Here is a 25,985-nt window from a genome sequence, read left to right on the forward strand (position 1 = left end):
AGGCTAGTAAACGTGTGTGGTTTTAGGACAGGGAGCTTGTGATAATAACCTCGCAGCAGCGACAGGAAGCTCATACACCATCTCAGGGAGCCCTTCTTTCCACTGTCCCAACACTGCCCTGTTGCACTATCCCCAGATCCCTCACCAGGTGTTTGGGTATGGGAGCTGGTGAATGTGTGTGCAGGGGATGTGTGTACGGGAGCTGGTGTGCGTGCATGTGTGTCTGTGTCTCTGGTGTGTGCAAGGCAGGTGGCTTTGGAGCTGGTGTGCGTGCATGTGCAGGGGAGATGGGTGTGGGAGCTGGTGTGTGTGTGTGTGTGTGTGTGTGTGTGTGCGCGCGCGCGCGCGCGCGCGCAGGGGAGGAGGGTGTGGAGCCTGGTCTCTGAGTGTCTGCGGGGGACTCCAGGTAAACTTGGGCGGGGTGGCGTCCAGAGTGCTCCTCTGCGGACACGTGCAGCCCGGGGGCGCTGACTCCAGTCCCCAGGTGAGCGGCACGGGAACACGTGTGGGTCCCCGCAGCCCAACACACAGCCTAAGCGCTCAACGCCGACCTCGCTATTCGCTCCAAGAAAGAGCAAACAGTAGGGAATGTCTCGAGCAGCGGCCACGGCGCGTCACGACCGAATACTTAGGAGCCCCTGGTCACCTCTAGGGGGCGGAGCGCCTTGAACTTCCAATCAGCCGGCTCCCGGAGCTTTTGTTGCCAACTACCGAGGTTGCCACTCGGAAGAAGAGATAGCCGGAGTCGGGTCTTGACAGGCGGGGATCTGAGCCAATGACAAGGGAACCTGCGTATGCTCCAACCAGTAATAGAATGAAGGAAGTGACGTCAGCGGAAATACGAGGGACGGTTAAGGAAGTTCGGCGAACACCGAGCCTAAGCGGTCCTCTGGCCCTTGTGGGAGGAGTAGGAGGCAAAGATGTCGGAGCGAAAAGTTTTAAACGTAAGTATTTGGTGACTGGGGCTTTCTACCCGAGAGGGGACATCTCGGAGCTCCGGCCTAGGTGGGCTTCCTGTACTTTCCTATTGGAACCTTTTTCTTTTCTCCAACGATCTTCCGCAGGGCGTGGCTTTCAGACACCTCCCAATCACCTTCCGTGAGGGGTGGGCCTTCGCAGTGTTTGGGGGCGGAGCTTAGGCTATTTACCAGGTCACGTCCTCTGATTGGATGTTCCGAAGGGAATTAGCCAATCATTTCCCCTGGGAGGGGGGGTTCGCCTTGAAGAGTACCGGTGTTTTCCCCACGCCACGCCCCAGGGCCGTGGCTCCCGGAAGCCCCGCCCACATACGGGTCTGGCTTTGCTCAGCCCTCCCGTTCTGCTGGTGGGGGAGCCTCCTAGCTGTATTGTGAAACGGGGACTTCTGTGAGGTGGAGGGGGGCTCAGAAGTCAGGATGCGGCTTCTGGAAAAGAGAGCTCTTGAATTCCGAGTTCCTGTCCCCACCCCCCACCCCTCAGGAATGTCAGGGGGTGAGCTCCCCAGCCTGGGGGCGGGGGGGTAAGTCCAGGATGTCAGGCCAAGAGCCCAGATCTGCAGGGTCGGTTTGATGCTCCTTCCTGCGGCTCAACGTTCTGATCTTTTAAACATTCATGTTAGGAGTGCACCCCCAGCCCCTTCGCAGTCCAGTTCAGGTGCTGGACTTCGTGTCCCTGAAAGTCCTTCCATCCTGAGGATCCAACTGGGAACCGTTTCTCTAATTTACTGGTGGATAGTTCTGTGCGCCGGCCGTTGCGCTAGTGGCACGCACATCGCATCAAGGAGGTGGACGGGTTATGTCCATTCAGATGAGAATGAGGCCCAGAGAGAGGGGTGATAGCCACGGGGTGGAGGAGTCCAACCCAGGTCCCTGGATCCGTAACCTATGCACCACCGTACCGCTGTTTCCCCCAGAGTCCTGTCCCCGCCGGGACTCAGTTTCCTCCTCTGTGAAATGGGGACGTCGCACCCCGTCTCCTAGAGTCTTTGCAAGGATTCTGTGGGACATGGCAGGTACAGTGCTCCACGTGGCATCTGGCGCCTCGTAGGTGCCCAAAACACAAGCTGCCGTGTTTTCTGATTGTCCGTTGACATTGTTTTTGTAACCCCAAACTGCCTTCCCCGTATGCCCCACCTCAGCCTCCCGTGCCGGAGTTAAGACAGCAGAACTGGGGTTGCCATCCTCAGAAAGTCTGGCCGGCGAGGGTGGACCCTTGGCTGGCATCCGGGAACTTGAATCTCAGGCTGGTTCCCACCGTTCCCTGATGAGAATGGTTCCCCGGACTCAAACTCTGTACGAACAACGTGGTTTACGCTGCACGTGGGCCCTCCTCCTGGAGTCTAGAACGTCAGAACCTGCGAGGCCGTGGGGCCGGCGTGACCTTCCCTCAGCGAAAACCCTGGGCACTGGGTCCCCGTGAGCTTCCGTGGGAGACACCGTGTCACGTGTGTTGTCGTATTTCATTACTGGGGTAATCACGCACGTCCTGTGTGAGCCCGTTGGGAGAAGACCCTGGAACAGTGTGTCTAGTCTCCCCGGAACCCCCCCCCCCCCCGCCCAACACACACACCCTGTTTCCTTTGCCGATTTCTCTCTGTGTCCTTTTGCCGTAACGAGTGGTTGCCATAAGTACGAGCGTACGCGGAGTCCTAGGAGCCGTCACACGAAGTCATCAAACGCCAGGGCGGTCCTGGGGACCTGGGTCTGGCGGTCCCCAGAGCCCTTCCCTGTGGCTCAAACAGCTCCCTGGTGCTTTCGCCTCCCACAGAAATACTACCCGCCTGACTTTGACCCGTCAAAGATCCCCAAGCTCAAGCTCCCCAAAGATCGGCAGTACGTGGTGAGGTTGATGGCTCCCTTCAACATGAGGTGAGTGCCCCGCCCCCCCCCCCCCCCCCGTGCGCCTCTTCATGTGCCCCCCCCATGTGACATCCCAGTGAGCACGTGACTCGACCAGCCGTCACCTTCCTCACAGTTCAGGATTAACCCCCCTGGATCTTGGTCGTTGGTAGTTAAGTGTGTTAAGCGGAGATGGGGCCCTGGGTACTAATTCACCTCCTCACAACAGCCAAGCTCCTTCATACCCCAGGACCTTTGCACGAGCTGTTCCTTCTGCCTGGAACCGTCTTCCTTCTTCTCTCACGTGGCTGGTGCTTCTTCACGCTTCAGGTCTTGGCTTAAATCTCACCCCCTCAGGGACGTGTGGCTGGCTCAGTCCATAGAGCATGCGACTGTTGATCTCAGGGTTGTGAGTTTGAGCCCCACATTGGGTGTAGAGAATAACAAAAAAAATAATAAGTAACTTAAAAATATGAATATTAAAAAAAACAAGAAATCTTTGGGGCACACAAGTGGCTCAGTCGGTTAAGCATCTGACTTTGGCTCAGGGTATGATTTCAGGGTTCGTGACTTCACGCCCTGTGTCGGGTGAGCTCGAACCCCACTTGGGGTGAGCCCTGCTTGTCTCTCTCTCTCTCTCTCTCGCTGTCTCTCTCTTTCTGTCTCTGCTCCTCCTGGGATTCTCTCTGTCTGCTCCTTGCTCACTTACGCCCTCCCTCTCTCAAAACATTAATTATTTACTTATTTTAATTAAATCTTAAAAAAAAATCTCACCTCCTCGGAGAGGCCCTCCTGCCCCCCATCTGACCCCTTCCGTGATCCCCTCTCCCTCACGGTCCCCAGATCTTGCCCTCTGCCCTGCTTCCCAGCGACCGCCTCCCCGATGCTGAGTCCTACAGATTTTCACGTTTCCGCAGGTAGAAGTTAGATACACCGACCGTCACAGACCCCTGGTTGAGTGAAATTCAGCGTTTATGTATTGTTAGTCTGTCTCTCGCTCTCCTTCGTTCATTCGTTTTGTTTTTAATTCAGCAATCACTCTGGGTGCCTGCTGTGTGCCAGGGCCCAGGCTGGGCCCCAGGGATGCTGCGGGGAAGGAGACCGGCCGAGCCCCTGGCCCGCGGAGCCCACAGTCAGAAGGGGTGGAGATAATAACCCAGTGTTCGGGCACATTCACGCCCGGTGTACATGGGACGACGTGTGAATCAGGCATGAGGGAGGGTGACTGAGTAGGTGGCAGGAAGGGAGGCTGCTTAGCTGATGTGGTCAGGGACACGTCAGAAGACACGCCAGCAGGGCTGGGGTCTGAAAGGTGAAGGGTGTCCTGGGCTCTGAAGTGCAGGGCAGAGGCCCGGAGGCGGCCCGTGCTGGGGGTATTTGTAGGAACCGTCAGGAGGCCGGGGTGCTGCGCCTGGGGAGCACGGGGCCTGAGTGAGGGCAGGCTGGCGGGAGCTTCCGTGTGGCTCCTGTGGCTTCCCTCCTGGTGGCACCGAACCTTGTGGAGGCTAGGATGCCCCATGAGCGCCAGCCAGGCTTCCGGGAGCGGGTGACCGGCGAGTCTCAGAGGGTCTGGATCGCCCGGGTGCTTCCCCAGAAGGGGACCCTGGGACCAAGACCCAGGCAGGTAGGAGGAAGAACGGGCAAGATGGGGGGAATCTGAGGCCGGCTGCCGTGGGAGGGAGGGAGCTCCCCGTCCCTGGAGGTATGCAAGCAGCCATCCGCCAGAATGCCCGCGCATCCGACCGCAGGAACCTGGGTACCAAGGTGGCACAAGTCCCACTGTCCTGCCCCACAGGTGCAAGACGTGCGGAGAATACATCTACAAGGGCAAGAAGTTCAATGCGCGCAAGGAGACCGTGCAGAACGAGGCCTACCTGGGCCTGCCCATCTTCCGCTTCTACATCAAGTGCACGCGCTGCCTGGCAGAGATCACCTTCAAGGTAGACGCCGGCCGGGCTGGCCCTGCCCCCTCGGGGGCTCCCCGCCCATCCTCTCCCCGCAGGGAGTCCCCCTTTCACTTTATCCCCAGGAAACAGGCATTTTGGGGGGTTGTTCACAGCAGCATCGTTCGTAAGGGCGGAAACGCACAAGCCACCCACATGTACAGTAACGAGGGGCTCGGGGAGCTAGTGACCATGCGGTGAGGAGTCGTGTGGCCGGTAACCATCACGACTGTGCGAGAACTTGGGGAGAGGACGAGGAGAGCCTCCCGCTCTCTCTTCACGTCTTTACCTACTATCTTCTCCCCGTACGTTCTTCCCTTTGGGTTAATGAACAAGATTTGGGTAAAATGAAGAAAAAGGACATTGAAAGAATTACATATTTTGATGACTCCGTATTAAAAAATATTTTTTTAACCTTTATTTTTGAGAGAGGGAGAGAGAGAGAGACAGAATGTGAGCGGGGGAGGGGCAGACACGGAGGGAGACACAGAATCCCCAGCAGGCTCCAGGCTCCGAGCTGTCAGCACAGAGCCCGACGCCGGGCTCGAACCCACGAACGGTGAGATCACGACCTGAGCCGAAGTCGGACATGCAGCCGCCCCTAAATTTTTAAAAAAATTCTTTAAAGTTTATTTTATTTACCTTTGAGAGAGACAGCGCTAGTGGGGGAGGGGCAGAGAAAGGGAATCCCAAGCAGGGCCCCCCCCCCCCCCAGCGCTGACCTCGCGGAGCCCGATGCGGGGCTCCCACCCACGCACGCGCTGTGAGATCACGACCCCCACCGACATCAAGAGTCCGACGCTCGACTGGCCGAGCCACCCAGGCGCCCCTGCATGAGTTTGTTTAAAGACCAGAGGCACTGTGGCAAAATGTTAGAAACCGGGCTTCCTGGTGGAGAATTTCAGGCGAGTACGTAGCGAGGGGGACATGGAGGGCGGGCGCGTCCCCGTGTGAGGTAGACACAGCTCAGACGGGAGTACAGGCCCCGCACCCGCAGATCTGGCCCCCTCCTCTGCCCGGCCGGGCCCCGTGCGTGGAAACGGTCGCTCGGAGGTTTCTTGTACGGCGTCCAGGAGAAGTGCCGCGCGCGCACGCGCGGAGCGACCACCCTCTACCCGGCCCTTTTTGGTTTAGCGCTGCGGCGCTTATTTGGGATACTGGGAGACACACAGGAGCGGCCTGGCCAGCCCAGCGCGTCCCGTCTGCCCCGCACCAGCTTCCCCGCCCGTCAGCGGCCCCCGCTTCCCCGGGCCTCCGTCGCAGTCAGAAGCCAACAGATTCGGGACGCCATGTAGATTTCCGCGTTTTCCCCAATGCCACCTTTCCGGCGCGGGGGTCTCGTCCAGGAGCCCAGCTTACATTTCCTCCCTGTCTCCGTTTTATAAATGCAGACAGGTGCACGCTGTGCACGGACGCGATATGTGATTGAGAATTGTGAAAGGCGCGCGCACACACGGCAGATGCATACGTGCGCGCGCACACGCACACAGCAGACAGGAAGACAGGAGGCGCGCAAAGACCCAGAGACTCGTATTTGCAATCGTGTGGAAGGCGGCAGGGGGGCAGAGGGCGGGTAGAGGGAGGTGTGAAAGTCCAGGCTACAGAATTTGGCACTTTTGGCAAAGGGGACGGGAGCTCTAGAAAGCACCAAACGAGCCGAGTGTTAAGAAAAGGAGGGGCGCCCGAGCGGCTCAGCCGGTTAAGCCTCCGACCGTCGGCTCAGGTCATGATCTCAGGGTTCGTGAGTTCAAACCCCGCGTGGGTCTCTGTGCTGACAGCTCGGAGCCTGGAGCCTGCTTGGGATTCTCTCTCTTTCCCTCTTTCTCCTCCTCTAGTTTTCTCTCTCTCTCTCCCAAAATAAACTAACTAGCTCAATAAGTAAATAAACTTTTAAAAAAAAGGAAAGAAAAGAACAGGCTCGAGAAGGAATGAAGCATGAGAGAAGGTGTCCCGGGCTGTGGGCTGGCAGGATCTCTTGACGCCCAAGGACACAGGACTGACGTCTGTCCTCCCCCCCCCCCCCCACTCCCTCCGCCTTACAGACAGACCCAGAGAACACGGACTACAGCATGGAGCACGGGGCCACCCGGAACTTCCAGGCGGAGAAGCTCCTGGAGGAGGAGGAGAAGCGGGTGCAGAAGGAGCGGGAAGACGAGGAGCTGAACAACCCCATGAAGGTAGAGCCCCCGGGCCGCGGCCCTCCAGGTCGCCCCGCCACCCCCCGCCTGCCGCTCGCGCACCCTGCGCGGTCCCGGGGCTGCGTGTACAGGACCCGACTCCTGGGATCCGGTTGTGAGATTGGCTGCCAGTCACCCTCAGGGAAGAGAGCTCATCCAGGGCCTGCCCTGCCGCCCGAGCCCCCTGATCTGGGTCCGGAGCACTTGGGCCACGTGTGGGAGCAAGCCCGGGGTGGGGGCCACCTGGCAGGCAGCAGTGGGCGGCCCCCGGGAGCTGGGAGCAGCCCCCCCGTCCAACAGCCAGCAAGACAGCGGGGCCCTCAGTCCCTCGGCCGCAAGGAACCGATTCCGCCAGCGGCCTGGGCCCCCGATGAGACCACCGGCCCTTGCCGTCAGCCTGGTGAAACCCTGCCGGAGAACCCAGCCGTGCCTCGCGGCACTGGCCTCCTGGCCCACGCTAGCGGGCAGACGGGGAGATTCGTGCTGTGTTGAGCCACTGAGCTGGTGGCAGATGGTCATGCAGCCAGAAGAAGGTGATACGGGGAGGCAGGAGGTCGGACTGGAGAACACAAGGCGCCGTGTTAGCGCAGGAGGCTCCTATGACCGCGGGCCGTGGCGCCCAGAAGCGTGGGAGGCACCGTTCTCTTGAACGTTCGCTGGCTGTGTGGCCTTGGGCAAGGCACTTGGCCTCCCTGTGCCTTGTGTTGTGTCTCTCAGAAAAAAGAGAGCATCTGTGCCCCTTCCGATCTCCCCGACCCGCATGATGCCGGGTATTCCTGCGCCCCTCTGCCAGGTTTCTGAGCTGCCGCGGGGGACCTGATGTGGCGGGTTCAGCAGGGTGGCGGGGGCGGGGAGGCGCGCTCTGCAGGGGCTGCCGTGTGCCCGGAGCTGCCTGCGTGGTCGCGTCCATCCTTGTCCGCCCACGCCGGCCCCGGGGGTTACAGCCTAGCGAGTCGCCCCAAAACTGCAACTTTCCCTAAGAAACATCTGTGATCCTACAGCTTCTGAGGGTCAGGAGCCCCAGGGAGCTGAGCCGGGGTGGGGGGCTCTGGCCTGGGGTCTCTCATGAAGTCCCGGTCAAGCCACATCTTCTGAAGGCTCGACCGAGACCAGAGGGGCTGTTTCCATGCTGGCGCCCTCAGGGAGCTGGCAGGGGCCTCCGTCCCTGCCACGCGGGCCCCTCCACTGCACTGCCCGAGCCCCCCACCCCACCCCGACACTGGGCACCCGCACAGCGCAGCACCGCCCTCCCCAAAGCGAGGGATCCAGAAGAGCGGGAAAGGAGCCGCTCTCAGAGCGACAGGCCATCATTCCCATGCTCTGCTCCCTAGGAGCGGGGCACGGAATCCGGCCCACACTCGCGGGAAGGGAATTCAGGCTCCGCTCTTTCAAGGGAGGAACCTCGAAGAATCGGGGGATATACTTTGAAACCCCCAGGACCGCCACTTCCCAAAGGCTCAGCGCAGGGTCACGCGGCCAGGAAGCGGCCAAGGGCAGGCCCCACACCCGGCTGTGCCCGGCTCCCGACGCCCCTGTCTGGGAGAGGTGGGCTGGCCTCGTCCCTCCGAGCCTCGACAGAAACGCAGCTATCGCAAGGATTAAGTGACCTTCCGTTTGGAAACATCTCAGCCTGGCACACAACAGTGGCTCAGGGTGTCTGTTTTTAACCTTTTTTGTAACTCTTTTTTTAAGTGGGCTCCGTGCCCAGCACAGGGGTTCAGGTCCCGACCCTGACATCCGGCCGCCCGCCCCACTGACTGGGCCGGCCGGGCGCCCCTCCTCTTTGCTATGTATCATTTCATGCTGGAGCCAGGCTGGCAGCCGAGGCCGACTGGCCCCACCGCCGACCAGCCACGCGGCCTCGGATGACCACGCCCCGTGCCCGGGCCTCAGTGTTCGGAGCTGTGAGATGGGTGCAGCTCGGGCAGGGGGCCCCCGAACGGGCGCTGTGGATGGAGGTGGGGCGGGGGGGTCTCTCCCTGGCGGGGGCCGAGCCCCACGGCCCCAGCAGGTGCGCGCAGCCCGTGTCCTGCCCGCCAGGTGCTGGAGAACCGAACCAAGGACTCCAAGCTGGAAATGGAGGTGCTGGAGAATCTGCAGGAGCTCAAGGACCTGAACCAGCGGCAGGCGCACGTGGACTTTGAGGCCATGCTGCGGCAGCACCGCCTGTCCGAGGAGGAGAGGCGGAAGCGGGAGCAGGAGGAGGACGAAAGGGAGACCGCGTGAGTCGGCCGGGCGGGGCGGGCGGGGGCCAGGGTGCTCCGACCCACCTCGGCTCTGCCTCTGCCTGGAACACCCCCCTTCCAGGTCTTCCCGGGGCTCCCTCAAGGGCCGCCTTCTCCGGGAGGCCTCCCCCATCCCCCCCCTCCCCCCGCGTCTCACTTTCTCAGGGCGTCTGTGTCGGGGGTCCCCAAGGCCCCGCCCGGGTTCGGTGATCTGCCAGGAGGAGCTTCAGGCCCGGCCTGCTGTGTTCACACTTTGTGCACGGCACCTACCCCCGTGGAACCTTCTCGCTGACTCACCGTCTCCCGGTTTATGGCCTCCCTCCCTCCCGCCTCCAGCACCTGAGGTGGCTGGGTGTCTGCATTCGCAGGGCCTGGGACAGGGGCACGGAGTAGGTCCCCGTGGCGTGGGCAGGTCGGCGATACGGTGGTCCGCAGTGAGAAGGGTGTATGTTTATCCGGCACTTGCTGAGTGCCGGGCACCGGTTTGAGGTCAGTCCTGATCGTTCTGGCAGTCGAAGGACTGCGGTGTGGGGCCCTCCAGGCGCGGTCCCGACCGAGTCACCCGGCCAGGGTTCGGGTTCAGGTAGCTGGTGCCATCGGCCAAGCACTCAACCACTCGCTGCCCTCAGGGGACAGAGATTTTTTTTTTTTTTAACGTGTGTTTATTTTGAGAGAAAGAGGGAGCACAAGCAGGGGAGGGGCAGAGAGAGGGAGAGAGCGAATCCCAAGCAGGCTCCATACTCAGTGCGGAGCCCAACGTGGGGCTCGATCTCCCCGAGGTCACGACCTGAGCCGAGAACAAGAGCCGGATGCTCAACACACTGAGCCACGCGGCACCCCCGGAGAAGGTTGTTTTTAAGGCATTTGTGTGCCCCCACCCCGCCTCCGGCACTCACCGATGACAGGAGGGGCAGCGCGCCCCGGCAGGACATGCCAGGCACCCGTGCCGTCCCACAGGGCCCTGGTGGAGGAAGCCCGGAAACGAAGGCTGTTGGAGGACTCGGATTCAGAAGAGGACGCTGCTGCTCCTGCCCCGCCGCGCCTGGCCCCGCGGCCCAACCCCACCGCCATCCTGGAGGAGGTGAGTGCACGCCCGGACCTCCGCGTGTTCTCGGGTTAGTCTGAGAGGGTGAGCCAGGGGTCGGCCTAACCTGGTCTCCAAAGGCCAGACCGCGTGGGTCGTAAGGGCTCAAGTCTGCCGTCGCGGCCCCAAACAGCCCTGGATCTTGCGGGAATGAGTGGCCGTGGTCACGTGCCGGTAAAACTTCACGGTCAAGACGGGCTCTGCTTTACCGGCCGCTGCTTCAGCCGCTGAAACAAGCGAGACCCTCAAAGGTGGAGACCTGAGAACACCGATGTTTGCCTGTCAGCCCCTCGAAGTTCATTGGCTGGACTGATCTCCTGGCCTCATGGAGCTGCAGAGAGCCCGGGAGGCAGCAGGCGGCCCGTGCTGGCAGAAAGGAGGGGAGAGAAGGATGTGGCAGGTGGACTTTGCACCACAGCTGTCTTATCCGCCAAGGTCAAGGCCACTCTTTTTTTTTTTTTTCTAACGTGTATTCATTTTTGAGAGACAAGAGACAGGGGGAGGGGCAACGAAGGAGGGAGACACAGAATGTGAATCAGGCTCCAGGCTCTGAGCTGTCAGCACAGAGCCCGACGCGGGGCTCGAACTCACAAACCTTGAGATCGTGACCTGGGCCAAAGTCGGACGTTTAACCGACTGAGCCGCCCAGGCGCCCCTAGGCCACTCTGGTTTGTTAACTGAAGAAGGGGGTTAATGAGGGAAATCGTTGATTTTAATTTAAATGTATCCGTGGTCCGGGGTACTAGATTGCAAGCCCCGCCAGTGGATAGGACCCCAGGTAACAAGGGTTTCAACTGCACAGGGGTTACTTTTCTCTCCAGTGACAGTTGTGCACAGCCATCCGGACAGGGAAGGTGGCCCCACAGCACGGGGCCCAGGCACCTGCCTTCTTCCTGGTTCTGCTGTCGGCGGGGGTGGGGGGTGGGGGCAGGGGGTGCCCTCATTGCATGGTGTCTCGGTGCCACCGTCACATCCTGGCCGGAGAGGAGAGGGGCGGGCAGGGGAGGGGGACTTTCCGGGCCCGGGGCCGCTGCACCCTGGGTTCTGCACATCCTGCTGCTCACATCCCATTGGTCAGAGCCGAGTCACCTGACCACATCCTGCTGCAAAGGAGGATGGGAAAGGTAGTCTTTCCGTGGGGTAGCCATGCTCCCGCTGAGGTGCCCCTGACTGTCAGCAGAGAGAATGGCTCTGGAGGTCGTGCCCTGTCATCCGTTAATCTTTGAAGGCTTCATCAATGTCCGGTCCCCCCCAGCCCCGTCACAGGTGTCTCGTTCACGCCTAGTGTGACAACCGACCTTCCTTTTGCACAATATGCCTCCGTCAAGACTTCGCAGACGTTCACCAAGACCCTTACGGAAGCTCATCTGTCCGTCCCTGTGTTCTCGGTTCAGTTTAGGGGCAGTGAGCGCAGCTGGCAGGGACGGGTTTCGAACGAGTGCTCACAAGCGCCGGTGCCGGCCTGCTGTGGGGGCCGCGTGAGACCGTCCAGTGATGCCGGGTCAGAAAGCTGCTCTGTCCCCCGCTGGGCCGCGTCTGTCCTGGTCGCCGCTCTCAGGGCCCCGGCCGGCACGCAGACAGGGCTGCCCGAAGCCCCCTTCGCATCTCTGCCTGTAGCTCCTCCTCCTCGCTCTGATGTCAGCCCGGGTCCCCTCTCTGAGGAGACCTGTCCCCACCGCCCTGTCAACAGTGGCTGCCGTTCCCCTCCACTGTCGTGCCACGCTGATGTCCTTCTGTCAAGACGGGTGTTGTCCTGGTGACCTACTCTTGTCCCTCCTCCGTCCTCCCTCAGATGGTGGGCCCCGCGAGGGCAGCTCCAGCGCCAGGCTCAGACAGGACCTCCTGATCCAGGGGATTCGTTTCTCTGTTTCAACATAACTGACAAAAGGGGTTCCTCCCAGTACGATTGAAGAGCTGGATGTGAGGCTGAGCCCCTTTCTGCCTTCCCCTAACTAGTCCCGAAAGTGGATGCCTCCGTTTCCCCTCTTTCCATCAAACATATTGATAGAGCATCTTCCTGCCAAGAATTACGTGTGGCACTGTGGACCCAGTTGTGAACAGGACAGGAACCCACGGCATGGATGGATGGGGGGGATACGTAATGAGGCAGTAAAGGGTGAAAGGGTGCTGGGGGCGTGGAAATACAGCACTCACTTGAGCTTGAACCGTGGAGAAAGGTTTCCCAGAGTTGCCAGTACTTGGGTGGGTATTGAAGGGTGAGTAGGAGTTCGCCAAATGCATTAGAGGAAAAGGGGCAGGGCAGGTGGAGTGAACGGAGTGAGTAAAGGCATGGAGGTGAGAAGGTGTGTGACTTAGGATGTGCCGGAGAAGGGGGGATCTGGGACAGCTCACTCACTCGTGTCCCCTCCGCTTACCCCCAGGCTCCAAAAGCCAAGAGGAAGGCGGAGAGCTGGGAACGGAGCGTCGGCACCCTTGGCAACAGGCCCCCGCTGTCAGGCCTAGTCGTGGTGAAGAAAACAGACCCGGGTCGCAGCACCAGGCAGGGCCAGGCGTCACCCACCCCCGGTAGGTGCCCCTGGGTCCCGGGATCGGAGCGCGGCGCCTCAGAGGGCCGCCAGGTGGCAGCAGCGCCCCCGGTGCTGCTGCGCGCTGGGAACCCGCGGAGGGGGGCGAGGGAGGGGCGCCCCCTACCAGGCGCTCTCGCCTCTCTCCCAGGCGCCAGGGAGAGCGGGAAGGCGGCTGACCCTGCACCCTGGACGCCCGGCACCTCCTCCCTGAGCCAGCTGGGGGCATATTCGGACAGCGAGGACAGCAGCGGCAGCAGCTGAGACCCCTGCCCAGGCCCTTCTCCGGGTCAAGGTCACATGTCCATAGTCAGCTGCTGGTCGGCAGGAGGCCTTGGCACCAACCAGGGCCATGAGCGGACAAACACAGATGTCCTCAGAGGCTGGTCGGGCCAGCGAGGGCTTCCACCCCCGGACTCGGTTTCTCCCCTGTCCCCCCACCTACCAGGCTTCGGGGACCTCGGGGTCCCTGGCTCACGCTGCCGCCCTCCTGGCCCTCCTTCCGGGGCTGTGGCATCCCTGGAACAGCCCTCGGCTTCCAGCAGGCTTTTGCGGTACTCCCCGGCCTCCCTTGGATGGCAGGGAGGGCTGGGCGGTGTTTGGGGCCCCGCCCCCCGCTGGCCCCGCCCACGCGCTAGCTCCGCCCCCTCCTGCCTCGAAACCTGCAAGCCAGTGAAAGGAAGCTGCCGCCTGGCCTGGGCACTTCCGCCAGCTTCTGAGGCGGGGCCGCGGGAGCACACGTGGCCAGCGTGGGCGCCTGGCTCTCAGAAGCTCTGAGTCGATCAGGGTTTGTTGATCGGCCTGAGTTTGGGGATGATTTGTTATGTAGCACTAGATAGCTGACATGGTCACGTGACTAGTAAACCTGGTTCCAAAGCTCACGTTCTTTCAAGGCTGCCGGCTGTCAACTCTGGTGTAATTCTCTTCTTCTTCAGCCTCGTCTAGTTGAAGGTCCTGTGTTCCCACCAGGTTCCTTCACAACCTGACACCCCCCCTCCCCCATCTCTCCTGCCGCTCCTCCCTGGGTCGCTGACGTCAGCCCTCCTCTCATTCACTCGGCATTTGATAATGAGGCTTTGTGCTTCTCGCTGTTTGCGAGATGAAAAGCCCTCACTTTTTCTTTCAATTAAACAAATCCTTCTAATGTTTATTTTTGAGAGAGAGCGAGAGAACACGAGCGGTGGAGGGGCAGAGAGAGAGACACACACATACAGAACCCCAAGCAGGCTCTGAGCTGTCCGCCCAGAGCCAGACACGGGGCTCGAACCCACAAACCGTGAGATCACCACCGCGGGAGCCACCCAGGCGCCCGGAAAAGCCCCCGCTTTGGGGGTCTGCTTTCTGCTTTCCTACAATGGTTTCTGTGCTTTAGTGTGACTTGAGGTGAACTGGGATCCAGCCAGGGCTTCCGATCAGGACCCGGGGGCCTCCGCTGTGAAGACAGGGCCGGTGGGGGGCGGGAGCCTGCTCACCCGCGCCTGGCGAGAAGGCGCCCCGCTCCCAGTTCCACCCGCCGCTGCCACATCGCGTCTGTGGCTTGAACTCGGCCGTGGCTGGAGCATTTACACCCGGAAGTCCACGCATGCTGGGAAGCTGCACACCCCCCGCCAGAGGCCGGCTGCGAGGCGCTTACTAGCACACCGCTGCCTGCTTTCCCCACACTCCGCGACGCCCGTGACGCCCGCGACGTGCCTGTTCAGACCAGCGGTGAGAGTAAACCGTCCAGCCGGAAGAGGGCAGGAGGCTGGGCCTCTCTGGTCCGCTCTGATTCCTCCTTGCAGACGTCCCTGTTCTGGGGCCACCCTACTTGTAGCCACGTACACGTGCCATCGGTTACCAGGGTTGAGTATCGACTGCATCCTACCGCCTACGTTAGCGAGCTACGGTCGGTGGGCCCAGCGTGGCCCACAGCCTAGTTTTGTAAATAAAGTGTTATTGGCACATACCATGGCTGCTTCGCTCTGCAGTGGCCGAGTTGCACGGGGACTCTGACCCGCAAAGCCACCAGGTCAGCCCACCCCTGCCTGGGTCACCCAGCCTCCACGGGAGGGTGGCCGGGACCCCTCCTCACCCTGACCTCCAGGCTCACGCTGTGCCCGCGGCCCTGCTGCCCGAAGTCCCCCTGAGGACGGCCGCCAGCCGCCCTCTTCTCAGTGGCACACCGGACGGAGTACACGGGATCCGGTTGGGTGAGTAATGGTAGCGAACGTTTGTGAAGGACTCACCGTTTGCTAAACCCGTGCTAAGCTGTTGGGCAGATTTACTCCTTTAAGTTTCTGAGCTCACGTAGCTTTTTTTTTTTTTTTTTTTTTTTTTTTTTGAGCACCTACTTTGTGCCCAGATCTGTTCCAGGCACTGGGACAATGGCAGCGAAGAAAAAACAGTCCCCACTCGTAACGGTGACATTATTTTTGGAAGATGGGGGATAAGATAGTAAACCCACCTAAATATAACGATAAGATATGAAAGGAAATACGTGTGTGCCGGAGGCAGTGATAAGTCTGGGCGAACACACAGCAGGGCGAGATGGCGGCCTGAGGGGTTGCCGGCCCGAGGTGTGTTTATTACCCACCACCCCCCGTATATGCTAATGCCGCCTAACAAGATCTCTCAAAAGGTAGCAGCTGAAAACAACAAATGTGGGTGTGGTTCTGCCGGGTTCTCTGCTTCAGGGTCTCGTGGCCGCAACTGAGATGTTGGTCGGGGCTGCGGTCTCATCTGAAGGCCCGTCTGGGGCAGGATCCCCTTCCAAGCCCGCTCACGTGGCTGTTGGCAGGATCTGGCTCCTCACGGGCTCTTGGGCGGAGGCCACCCTCAGGGCGCTTGGCTACAGGGACCTCCGACAGCTGGCTTCAGAAAGCCACCACAACAGGAGTCTTTGAGAAGTGGTATCCCATCACCTTTGCCCTGTCACGCTGGCCGCAAGCAAGCCGCAGGTTCCGGCCACGTTCACGGGGAGGGGATTACACATGGCTGTGACCACCAGCAGCTTGGGGTCACTGGAGGTCCGCCGAGGGTCTACCTGCCAGGCGCCCTGTCAACAATGGGCTTTGCAAGGGTAGCTGTGTGGACGGGTGTATCCCCAGCACCTAAGACCATCCAGGCACTAAGTAGGTGCTCAACAGATGTTTGTGGCCTAAGTGGGTGTCTCCCCATTCACAGAGGAGGGAGCAGAGGCCCGCAGTTCTGCCCGCTCTATAACCCCTCCCCACCCCCTACTTCGCTGGATCTTTCTTCTATTTCCCTGCAGACCTTCACGCCTCGTTCTCCCACCCTTTGGCCTGGGAGCAGGTCTGCTCTTGGCCCCCGTTCCCGTGGGGGTGCCCAGGGTCCAGCGGCAGAAGGATAGCATGCATCTGTGTCTGGTGTATGTGTGTGCTCGGATCCTGCACAGCCTCGACCCGCCCCCTCTCCCCCACACCCCCTGCACCCCCCCTCCTGCTCTCCAGAGCCTGCCCTTCCCCCTTTCCCCACGCGCTCGCTTGCTCGCTCACTAGCTCCGTGTCTGTCATCCTGGGGAGCTGTCAGGCCTCATCCGGAATCTCCTCCATCAATCCCCTGGGGGCTGCGGTACATCAGAGGACTTGGTGGGGGTGCCCCCCCCTGCAAACAGCCCGCTCTGCCTGAGCCTGGACTGCACAAAGGGCCCATTTCCCAAGCTCTAACTGGCTCATTCCCGTGAGGGGAGGCTCCTTGGCCAAGGGCTCAGAATGAGCGAGGGACAGGGCCTGGGTTTGCAGCCGCAAGGCTCCAAGGCTACACCTTTAATGACCATGCTCCGCGGCGACTCCTGCAGACAGAGCCTCCAGGGGCTGGGCCGTGCCCCTCCCATCAGATTGGCCACTCGTGATGACACAGCTGTGTCTCTTCCATCAGACTAGGGGCCTTTGAAGTTGGGACCATGCCTCCCCCATCAGACTGGGACTCCTAAAGACAGGCTCCCGTCTCCTCCATTAGACTAGGGGCACCTAAAAGCAGGGCCACGTCTCTCAGATCAGAGTAGAAGCCCCTGAGGTCGGAGCCATACCTCCTCCATCAGATTGAATGTTTCAGAGCGTCAGATCATGCCTCCCCTATCAGACTGGGAGCCTATTAGGCAGGCACCTATCCTCCATCAGACTGAGTCTTCTGAGGTAGGAGTGTTTAGGCCTCCCCATGAGCCATCCCCAAGGGTCCTTTCTTATCCTGGTGCCTTGGCTCCCTTCCCACCTCCAGACTGGCTGCTCCATGAGACAAGAGTGACGGGACAGCTCCCAGCCAGGGCCCCCATCTGGCTGCTGCTTAAGATCCCATCCACCTAAAGCATATACTGAGCACCTACTGTGTGCCATGCAATAGAGTATCATTTGGCCATAAGACGAGCGAGGCGCTCACACCTGTTACAACGTGGACGGACCTTGAAAACGTGACGCAGACACAAAAAGCCACATCGTGTGTGATTCCTTGTGCGTGAAATGTCCAGGGCAGTTCACCCCCAGGAACAGAAAGTGCATTAGAGGTGCTGGGGCCGGAGAAGTGGTGAGAATAGTCAGAGGCTGCTGATGGGGATGGGGTTCCTTTTGGGGGTGATGGGAATGTTCTGGAATTCGTGCTGGCGGTTGCACGATCTTGAGAACATGCCCAAACTGAAACGCACACGCCAAGTGGGTAAACTGGGTATGTGAACTGTATGTCAAAAGGAAAAAAAAAAAGAACAAAAACAAAAAAAACAAGGTGCCACCAACGGCGTCCCGAAAGCGCTCAACAGAGGTAAGCGGTCATTGTCCCATCTCAGAGACGGGAAAACAGTTGAGGTCACCACCCAAGGTCAGGAGGGCTGGGATTCCAGACACTGAGCCACACCCAGGCGACGCCCCTGATACGCTGCCTCTGGGACCACGGGTGCTGGGGGAAGGGAGGCACCCCCAGACCACCCCACCTGCTCCCCACTGTCCACACAGCGGGCCCCCTCCTCTCCCAGTGAAAAAGCGGAAACCGAGAGTTTATGTGGCTCTTCAAGGGCACGCCGCAAGGTCGCCAGACCCCCAGCCTGGCAGTCGGCATCCACCGTCTCCCGCTCCTCCCTCCTCCCAGAACCCCTTCCCCGCTCCTCTCCTTAGGACGAGGCGGGGGGGGGGGGGGGGGGGGGGGGCCGGCCCCAGGAGCAGCCAGCTCAGAAGCGCAGGAAAGTCAAACGCCGTTTGATTCTGCCTCCGGGGCCTCTAATTGCTATTTCTGACACACGCTGTAATTAGAAGGCCCCTTTCAAATATTTATACCTCAGACGGCTCGTATTTATCCGACCGGGAGAGGGCTCGGATTTGATGAGATCTGTCAACGGCTCGTCCCCGAGCTGGGAATTGCCTCGCGGCTGACAGAAAACAGGACAATTACCCGCCGTGCTCCCCGGCAGTCCCTGGGGGGGGGGGATGCTGCCTTGTCGCTGATCGGAGAGGGCGGGGCGGGGTGGGGGCGTCCGGATGGGCTGCAGGAGGAGGACCGAGTTCAACAGGTTCATGTGGGCGACACGGCCAAAGCAGAAAAGAGGAAGGCCCATGGGGCCTCTGCTGCGCTGAGAGGCTTTGCCTCGTCAGCTCTGGACCTCAGTTTCTCGGCCTGCAGAATGGGGCTAACAGTGTGCATGGGGGCGGGAGACGGGGAACCACTAATTTCACAAAGACACTCTGCTGGGTCTCGAGTGCCACCCCGGCCCAACCAAATCAGGCAATGAGCTTGCGGGCTGGCTCTGAGCAAGTCCTCCCCCTCTCTGTGCCTTGGTTTCCCCATGGGGGAAAAAAATGACTCCTTTCTCCGCAAGCCTTCCTTGAGCTCCCTGGGGGGTTTCCTGTTAGAAGCCCCACTTTTCAAACCAGGAAAGCTAGGCGCAGACAGCATAGACCTTGCCCGACCCACTGTCGTTCCCCAGGGGCACTTTCACTGTCAGCTCCGGACTTCTCTCTGATCCTCCCCACCCCCCTCCCAGCCACAGGCACCTGCCCGCCCTGGGGGAGGGGGGCACTGGGAGAAGGGAACCCGGAGTCCTGTTCTTCCCGATCACCCCTCCCTTCAGCATGAGCGGGAGCTGAGCAAGCCCCCTTGTGAGGAAAGAAAAGGCCTGTTTGCTCTGGAATTGGCCAGCACACCTCTCCGCTCCCCTTGCCCCAGACCTCTTAGCGTCCTCACCAACCCCCACCCCACGCCCCGGACCCCCCCCTCCCGGCCCCCCGACAGCCGCAGCTGCCAACAGGCGGCCAGGCCAGGCGAGACCCCTCTCGTCTCCGTCCCCCTCCCTGCCTCCACCCCCAGAAGCCACAAAGGGACAGATGCTGAGGACACGCGCCAGGCACAGATAGCATCTCCCTTCCCAGGCCAGCTGCCCCAGCCCCCTTCCCCCATGCTGCAATTGGTCTCCTGGGGTGGGGGGTGCAGAGAAGCGTCCTCCTGGGAAGGGGACGCCAGGCCCCCGTCCCTCCCCGTCGCCCCTCGCCTGCTTCCGCAGCATCAATATCAATTTTAGCCAGTGACCTCTGGAACAGTCTGCTGGTCAGTTGCGCCGCCAGAGGCTGGCTCAATTTCAACCCTCAACAGTGGTGGCTCTCACCCCCTCTGCCGGTCAGTTTCACCCCTTCTCGCGGCCAAATCCAGACCCCCATCTCCCGGCCAATTTCCACCTCGCCGCCTCTCCGCGCCCCCCCCCCCTCCCCGCCCCGTCCCCCGCCTCTGCACCTCTCGCTCTCGTGAGCAAGGTCAGTCCCGTCTGTTCCCACCTCCCGCGCTCCACGCTCGCTCCTGCCAGCCGCGGTCCTCCGGGTCAGTGTCCAGCTGCCGCGGCCTCGGCCCCGCGACTCCCGCCCCGCACCCCCCCCCTCCCAGCGCGGGCAGCGGCTCCCCTCCCCTCCCAGAACAGCTGAAGGTCTCAGTCACCTCCGAGGGGGGCGCAGGGGGAGCGGAGGGGGCGGGGGAAGCCGCGGAGGGGGAGGCGGGGAAGCCTTGACGTCGCTGCCCGGGACGCGGCTGGGGGCCGGCAGGGGCTGGGGCGTCCGCCCGCGCGCCCCCTCCCCAAAGTCCCACCTCCCGGCCGCGGCGGGTAAAGTCTCTCCGAAAGCGTGAAGGGGGATTGGAGGAGGTTTTATTTCCCTTTGTGCCGGCGGCTGGGGTGGGATCGAGGCGGCCGGGCCGGGGGCCGCGGGACCCGGGCTCCCCCCGGAGCGGAGACGAGCGCAACAAAGGATGCGCCGCGCGGAGGTCACCGTCCCCGTGGCCCAACTTTGCGCGCGGCGCCCGCGCCCCGGGGGAGCCCGCCCGCTGCGCTGAGCACCCAGGCGTCCGGGCTGAGCCGGGGCTGGGGGCGCCCGCGGGCGGCGCTTGCCCCGACCCCAGACCCCAGAAGGGAATCCCGGAGCTTCCCGGAGGCGGCGGGCGGCCGAGCGGCGCACGGGAACCGCGCTTCCCGCGGAAACTCCGCGCGCTTCCGCGGATGCCCCTCGCCCTGGCCCGGCCACCCGGCGCTCGGCGTTCAGGGCCCTGCGGGGCGCCCCCTTTCCGCGCCGTCCTTGCGGAGCCGGGCTAAGGTGGACTTTTGCTCTCCTTCCTCCTCTTCCTCCTCCTCCCCCCCCCCCGTCTCCTCCCCCATCCCCCCCGGGAACTCTTCGGAGAAAGGGGGCATGTGGGTCCCCCTCTGACGGTGGCCAGGTTTGGCGTGACACACACACAAATGGCCAAGTGGCTACGCGACTACCTGAGCTTTGGCGGTCGGAGGCCCCCTCCGCAGCCGCCTACCCCCGACTACACGGAGAGCGACATCCTGAGGGCCTACCGGGAACAGAAGAATCTGGACTTCGAGGACCCCTATGAGGACTCGGAGAGCCGCCTGGAGTCCGACCCCGCCGGCGCCGGGGACTCGAAGGGCCTCGGAGACGCCAAGTACGACTCTCCCAAGCACCGGCTCATCAAGGTGGAAGCTGCAGACATGGCCAGAGCCAAGGTCTTGCTGGGCAGCCCTGGGGAAGAGGTGCGTGGCTGAGTCCCAGAGGTGGGGTGGCCCCAGGAGAGCGGGTGGCCGGGAGGGCCAGGCTGGGCTGCCTGGATTTGGGGAAGCTTGTTTCATGGGGAGGCCAGGGCCCCAGCCAGGCCCTCCTCAGTCCTCCACCTGCTGAATGGAGTTTGATATCTGTCCCTTTCCGATGCACGGCGCTGGTGGTCCCACTGCCTCTCTGGGCCCGCTTTGTCCCCCTGTCCTCCTGTCCCCTGCTCACACCTCTCGTCCTCTCCCCCCAGCTCCCCAAACAGATCCGAGGGGATCACCGCCGTACCGCCCTGCCGAGCCCTGGGACATCCTCCACTATAAATGCCCCTCCTCCGCTATTATTCCCATTTCACAGAAGTGGACACTGAGGCTCACGGAAGCATCTGGCCCAAGGTTGCAGGGCCCTAGCTCCGTAGAACTTGACCCAGGCCTGCCGCCAATGCCCATGCTTTTTTCAGTATTTTCCCTAGAGGATGAGGGGGCAGGCCCCAACCCTCCGTGGATACAGAGAAGGATTTGAGGAGGGTTGCCAGAGACTGTGTGAAGAGCCCAGTGGTTTAAGAGCACAGAGAGAGGAAGGAGGAGGCGGGGATTCCGGGAAGCAGACAGCCTGGGCTGCAACCCTGCTTCCTACTCGCCTGCTGTGTGACCCTTAGCAAGTCACTTGCCCTCTCTGTGCCTTGCTTTCCTCATCTGACAAGCATTAACAATTATTGAAGGAGGGAGGCAGGGCTGTGTGTCAGAGTCAGAACTGCACGGAGGCAGAGAGGAGGAGAAGCTGGCGTCCGTGCACAAATCCTGGTGGGTAGGTGGAGAGGACTCCCAACCCCGGCAAAAAATGAGCCGCGTGGAGCGGAAGGGTTAGGTGATTCAGAGAGGGGCGCCATCCCTCCAGAGGGGGTGTCCGCCGCTGGGCTCAGTCTCCCCACTCCCCTCGGGCCACTTCCTTACTTCTGTCTCCAGTTGGAACTCGACACCGAGTACTCAGACCCCTTTGATGCCCAGCCTCATCCGCCACCTTCAGATGATGGCTACATGGAGCCTTACGATGCCCAGAGGGCCGTGAGCGGTGAGTGGGGGGGGGGGGGTGGTGAGAGTTTGGGGGCAGGTGGCAGGGTCCCTGGTGGGTGTGGGCACTGACCAGTGTTCTCGGCCTCCCAGAACTGCCGTGCAAGGGGGTGCAGCTGTATGACACCCCCTATGAGGAGCAGGACCGAGAGCCAGGAGATGGGCCCCCTTCTGGAAGGAGACCTCGCCAGAGCCGGCTGCCTCAGGAGGATGAGCGGCCAGCGGATGAGTATGACCAGCCCTGGGAGTGGAAGAAAGACCACATCTCCAAGGCGTTTGCAGGTGCCCCTCCGACCCAGGCCTTGACCTTCCACGGGCCCTGAATGTCCTCACCCTTCCATTTCTCGATCTGGTCTTTTCCCCCTGTTTCAACGTACAAAATAGACCCCAGTCGCCTGCCACCGTGATAGTTTACTCATTCTCACTGAAGTGTGAAGGACTGATAGCCATACATTTCTCTTCCTAGGAGAACTTGTATCTTCCTTGGGAGCAGAAACACCGTTAGAGGGCGATGGAACCGACTCTTTATCCTCAGTGTTGTGCAGGGATAGGCTAGGCCTGGGTTTATGTCACTCACTTGAGACTTTATCTTTCAGTCTCAGTTGCCTTACCCCTCAAACGGGGGTCATTCTAGCACCTACAGAACAGGGTGCGTGCGAAGCGAGTGGTAGAAAGTGCTGTTGGGGGAGAGGGTAGCATTTCTTAGTAACTGTCATTAGGTGGGCTTGGGGTCAGGTCCTGAGCGGGGGAAGCATGGCCAAGTCTCTGACCTCAGTTTCCTCTTCTGTAAAGAGGGTAACCGAACGGTCAGCTTTAAGAAATAAAATAACGTGGGCCAGAGAGAGTTGTGCAAACCCAGCTTGGCCCCAGAAGTTGTGTGACCCGGAGGGACACTGGGGCTCAGTGCCTCACTCTACCTGTCCATGGTGGGGGCGGGGCTCTGGGCTCCAGGACTTGGCCAGAGTCTGCAGAATGACCACCCCTCCCCTCTAGCCCCGCCCCTTGCTCTCAGATTGGTCCCTCGTGGAGCTGCCCCGCCCCTGCAAGCCAGCACACCTGAGTGACCACACCCCTTTCTCCTGAAGGCCGATTGGTTGCTCCTGTGCCAATCCTGCCCCAGCCCTTAAGCCCGGCCCCACCCACTGGGGGGACTCTGATAGGTTGCCCAAGCTGGCACCGCCTCCCTACTGAGAGTGCATTGGCTTGCCCCGGTCCCGCCCCTCCCGGGTGGGGTTGGACTTAACCGTGTCCTCTCTAACCGTCCCCCTCCCCCCTCCAGTGCAGTTCGACGGCCCGGAGTGGGAAAGGACCCCAGGCTCAGCCAAAGAGCTCCGGAAACCCGCATCCAGAAGCCCCCAGCCCGCGGAGCGCGTGGACCCGGCCCTGCCCCTGGAGAAACAGCCGTGAGTGGGAAAGCTCCAGCTGGAGGACCCTCCCCATCTCGTACCAGCTGCAGATTCCTAGGACTCATTCGTTCACTTCAGTTCTCTCCTCTGCCCATCTTCGCTGGGGACCGGAGCCTGCCCCTGTGACAGACACCTAGCTAGGTCATTCCCCCTGGCATCAGATTCTGGGTTCACATCTCTGCCCTGCGTCTCTTGGCTGTGCAGCTTTGGGCAAGTCACTTAACCTCTAGGCGCGCAAGCTGGGGGAGTCCGGGTCCTTTCTGGGCCGCTGCAGCCTAGCGGTTCCTCCGGGCAGTCCCTAACAGCCCGCCGAGTCCAGCCCTGAGGGCACCAGCCTGTGTGTTTATCACGGTTGTTCCCAAACCGTGACACAGAACTGACTGGTGAAGAAGGGGGCACCGGGGGAGGAGGGTCTTTCCATGCACACAACCGCCGAGTCTGTTGGGCGCTCGTCTGCCTTTGAGCCCCCCGCTCGCAACCGCTAACCTCTCCCCGAGCACATTACAGGGAAATATTCGGGAAAGGATGCTACAGGTGGGTGGGGATACGGGATGTGGCAAGTCTCGTGAAAGCCCCACGCAAGTGGTTTCAGTTTGAGGGATTAGGGAAGGGGACACAGGACACTGGGGACCTCGCCTGGGGAGGCTGTAGAGATCAAGGTCAGGTGTATCTGTTGGACTGGGGGGAGCGGCTCCACGTGGACCTGGGCTCAGCTGCCTGGAAACCAGGCTCCCCCTGAGAAACCCGGGGGGGAATTTTTGTCACTTGTTTGCCTGGAGGCAGGCCCCAGGGTGCGTTTGAAGGGGGATGACCCTTGAGGAGACATCTGTCCCCACCCCCTAGGTGGTTCCACGGCCCACTGAGCCGGGCCGATGCTGAGAGCCTCCTGTCGCTCTGCAAGGAAGGCAGCTACCTCGTGCGGCTCAGCGAGACCAGTCCCCAAGACTGCTCCCTGTCCCTCAGGTGAGACCCCAGCCCCCCTGGAGGGACCGAGGGTCGCAGAACTGCCCGCCTCTGGCTTTCGGGTGAATTCGGTGGCAGCCAAGCCTGGCGCCAGCAGCCAGTGGGCGGGGCTTTCGGGGCCGTGGAGGGTGGGGGAGGGCGGGATTCAGGAAAGTGGAGGGGATTTATAGGACCAGTGGGGCGGGCCTTGTAGGGCCAGAGGGCGTGGTCTCCAGTAGGTCTAGGATGTGGGTGAGATGTTTCCTTTATTTTTTTTTAAGTTTATTTATTTTCAGAGAGAGAAAGAGAGAGAGAGAGAGAGAGAAAGAGAGAGCAAGCGGGGGAGGGGCAGAGAGAGAAAAATGAGAGAATCCCAAGCAGGCTCCAACGAGGGGCTCGGGCTCACGAGCTGTGAGATCACGACCTGAGCCGAAATCGACTTGCAGCTCAACCGCCTGGGCCCCCCGGGCGCCCCCAGACCTTTCCTTCCAACTCCTCCAGTCCAAAAGTTGAATTGTATCCGTTTGTGTCCATCGGGGCCAGGCTCTCCCAGTGGCCCTTATGGGCATTTCTCTAAGATTCTCTAAGATTCTCTAAGAATCTCTAAGATTCTAAGTGTGTCGGATTGTAACAAGCCCCCAAACTCTGCTGGGCGTCCGAGCGTGAGATCCCTAAAAGAACAAGGTTGAAGAGAGCTTGGAGAATGGGTTTCAATCCTGCCCCTGCCAGGAGCGCTTCCTTCATGCTAAGGATACAATGATTCTGAGGTTCAAGGTCATTCCATTGGGCAGACAGTTTAGAAAGGAGAGGGACCCCGGACTGAAGGTTAACCGGTGGGGAGCCCCGGAAGGGCAGGGCACGGGCTCAGGTTGGGAGAAAAAGCTCAGCCTGTGTTCCAGCCTGCCTTTAGGCTCGCAGAGCCTGAGCAGGTCTGGGGTGATCAAGGCGCTCTGCGATGCCTGTCCCCCAGGGGCAGCCAGGGCTTCCTGCACCTGAAGTTCGCTCGGACCCGAGAGAACCAGTTCGTGCTGGGTCAGCACAGCGGCCCCTTCGCCAGCGTCCCGGAGCTGGTCCTGCATTACAGCTCCCGGCCGCTGCCCGTGCAGGGCGCTGAGCACCTGGCCCTACTGTACCCGGTGGTCGTGCAGACGCCCTGAGCCCAGGAGCTTCAGCCCCTGCCCTGCACCGCGAGGGCCCAAGAGTCGCTGCTGGAGGGAAGCCGGAGGGAGACGCTCGCTGCCCCTCCAAGCCCTGGGCTGCTTCTTGGCCCTCTCCCGGGTTCTAGGATACAGAACTGCGGCTCCCAGCCCTCCTCTGGCCTGGAAAATAAATAAGTTATTGTGCGTTTCAAGTGTCCTTTCTGGGAGGCGGGGATCCCGGCCCCAGGGAAAGAAGGGAGACGGGTGTCCCCCACCCCGGCTGGGGGTGAAGCCTGAATTGCTCACAAGGATGGGCCACAACTAAGAGGGCTTGAGGGAAACAGGGAGAGTGAGTATGAAGTCAGATGAAAATCCGGAGAGAGCCGATCCCGGGCAGATACAAAAATGGAGAAACCGAGGGAGGGGGGGAGGCTCTCAGGCCAGCCCTGCCCCCACCCGGCCCCTCCTTTCCGCCGGGGCGGGCAGCCGTGGCCCGGATGCTGCTGAGAATGGACATCTGTCCCCATGGAAACAGCAGAAATGGGGGAGGGGAGCCGGTCCCAGCTGGTGTCACTTCAAGGTGACGGTGGAGCCAGAGCCCCCGGGGGCTGATAAATTCCAGGGACCCCCATGTCCCGCCTCGCCATCCATCTCC

At 61.3% G+C, this 25,985-nt stretch overlaps 2 protein-coding genes and 2 long non-coding RNA genes across 4 annotated transcripts; 2 read left to right on the plus strand and 2 right to left on the minus strand.

Moving 5' to 3' along the window:
* The first annotated feature begins 813 nt into the window (after positions 1–813).
* On the plus strand, positions 814–13,651 carry YJU2 (YJU2 splicing factor homolog). The gene is made up of 8 exons (XM_045491551.1): positions 814–944; positions 2,746–2,846; positions 4,612–4,756; positions 6,802–6,936; positions 8,977–9,158; positions 10,119–10,242; positions 12,627–12,771; positions 12,922–13,651. Exons 1-8 carry the CDS (start codon positions 921–923, stop codon positions 13,032–13,034), a joined length of 969 nt encoding a protein of 322 aa, XP_045347507.1. The 5' UTR covers positions 814–920; the 3' UTR covers positions 13,035–13,651.
* Positions 9,908–10,739, minus strand: LOC123605126. The gene is made up of 3 exons (XR_006715587.1): positions 10,313–10,739; positions 10,058–10,122; positions 9,908–9,948 (listed from the first exon to the last, which is right to left on the minus strand). It is a non-coding gene; the product is annotated as an uncharacterized LOC123605126 (long non-coding RNA).
* On the minus strand, positions 10,936–19,866 carry LOC123605127. The gene is made up of 2 exons (XR_006715588.1): positions 19,476–19,866; positions 10,936–12,087 (listed from the first exon to the last, which is right to left on the minus strand). It is a non-coding gene; the product is annotated as an uncharacterized LOC123605127 (long non-coding RNA).
* SHD (Src homology 2 domain containing transforming protein D) lies at positions 19,088–25,538 on the plus strand. Its single transcript, XM_045491550.1, has 7 exons — positions 19,088–19,361; positions 20,409–20,760; positions 21,739–21,844; positions 21,937–22,125; positions 23,123–23,246; positions 24,093–24,212; positions 25,162–25,538. The coding sequence occupies exons 2-7, from the start codon at positions 20,464–20,466 to the stop codon at positions 25,346–25,348; spliced, it is 1,023 nt and encodes a 340-aa protein (XP_045347506.1). The 5' UTR covers positions 19,088–19,361; positions 20,409–20,463; the 3' UTR covers positions 25,349–25,538.
* The last annotated feature ends 447 nt before the right edge of the window (positions 25,539–25,985 follow it).

This window comes from Leopardus geoffroyi, chromosome A2 (genome assembly GCF_018350155.1).
Source record: "Leopardus geoffroyi isolate Oge1 chromosome A2, O.geoffroyi_Oge1_pat1.0, whole genome shotgun sequence".
Taxonomy (NCBI): domain Eukaryota; kingdom Metazoa; phylum Chordata; class Mammalia; order Carnivora; family Felidae; genus Leopardus; species Leopardus geoffroyi.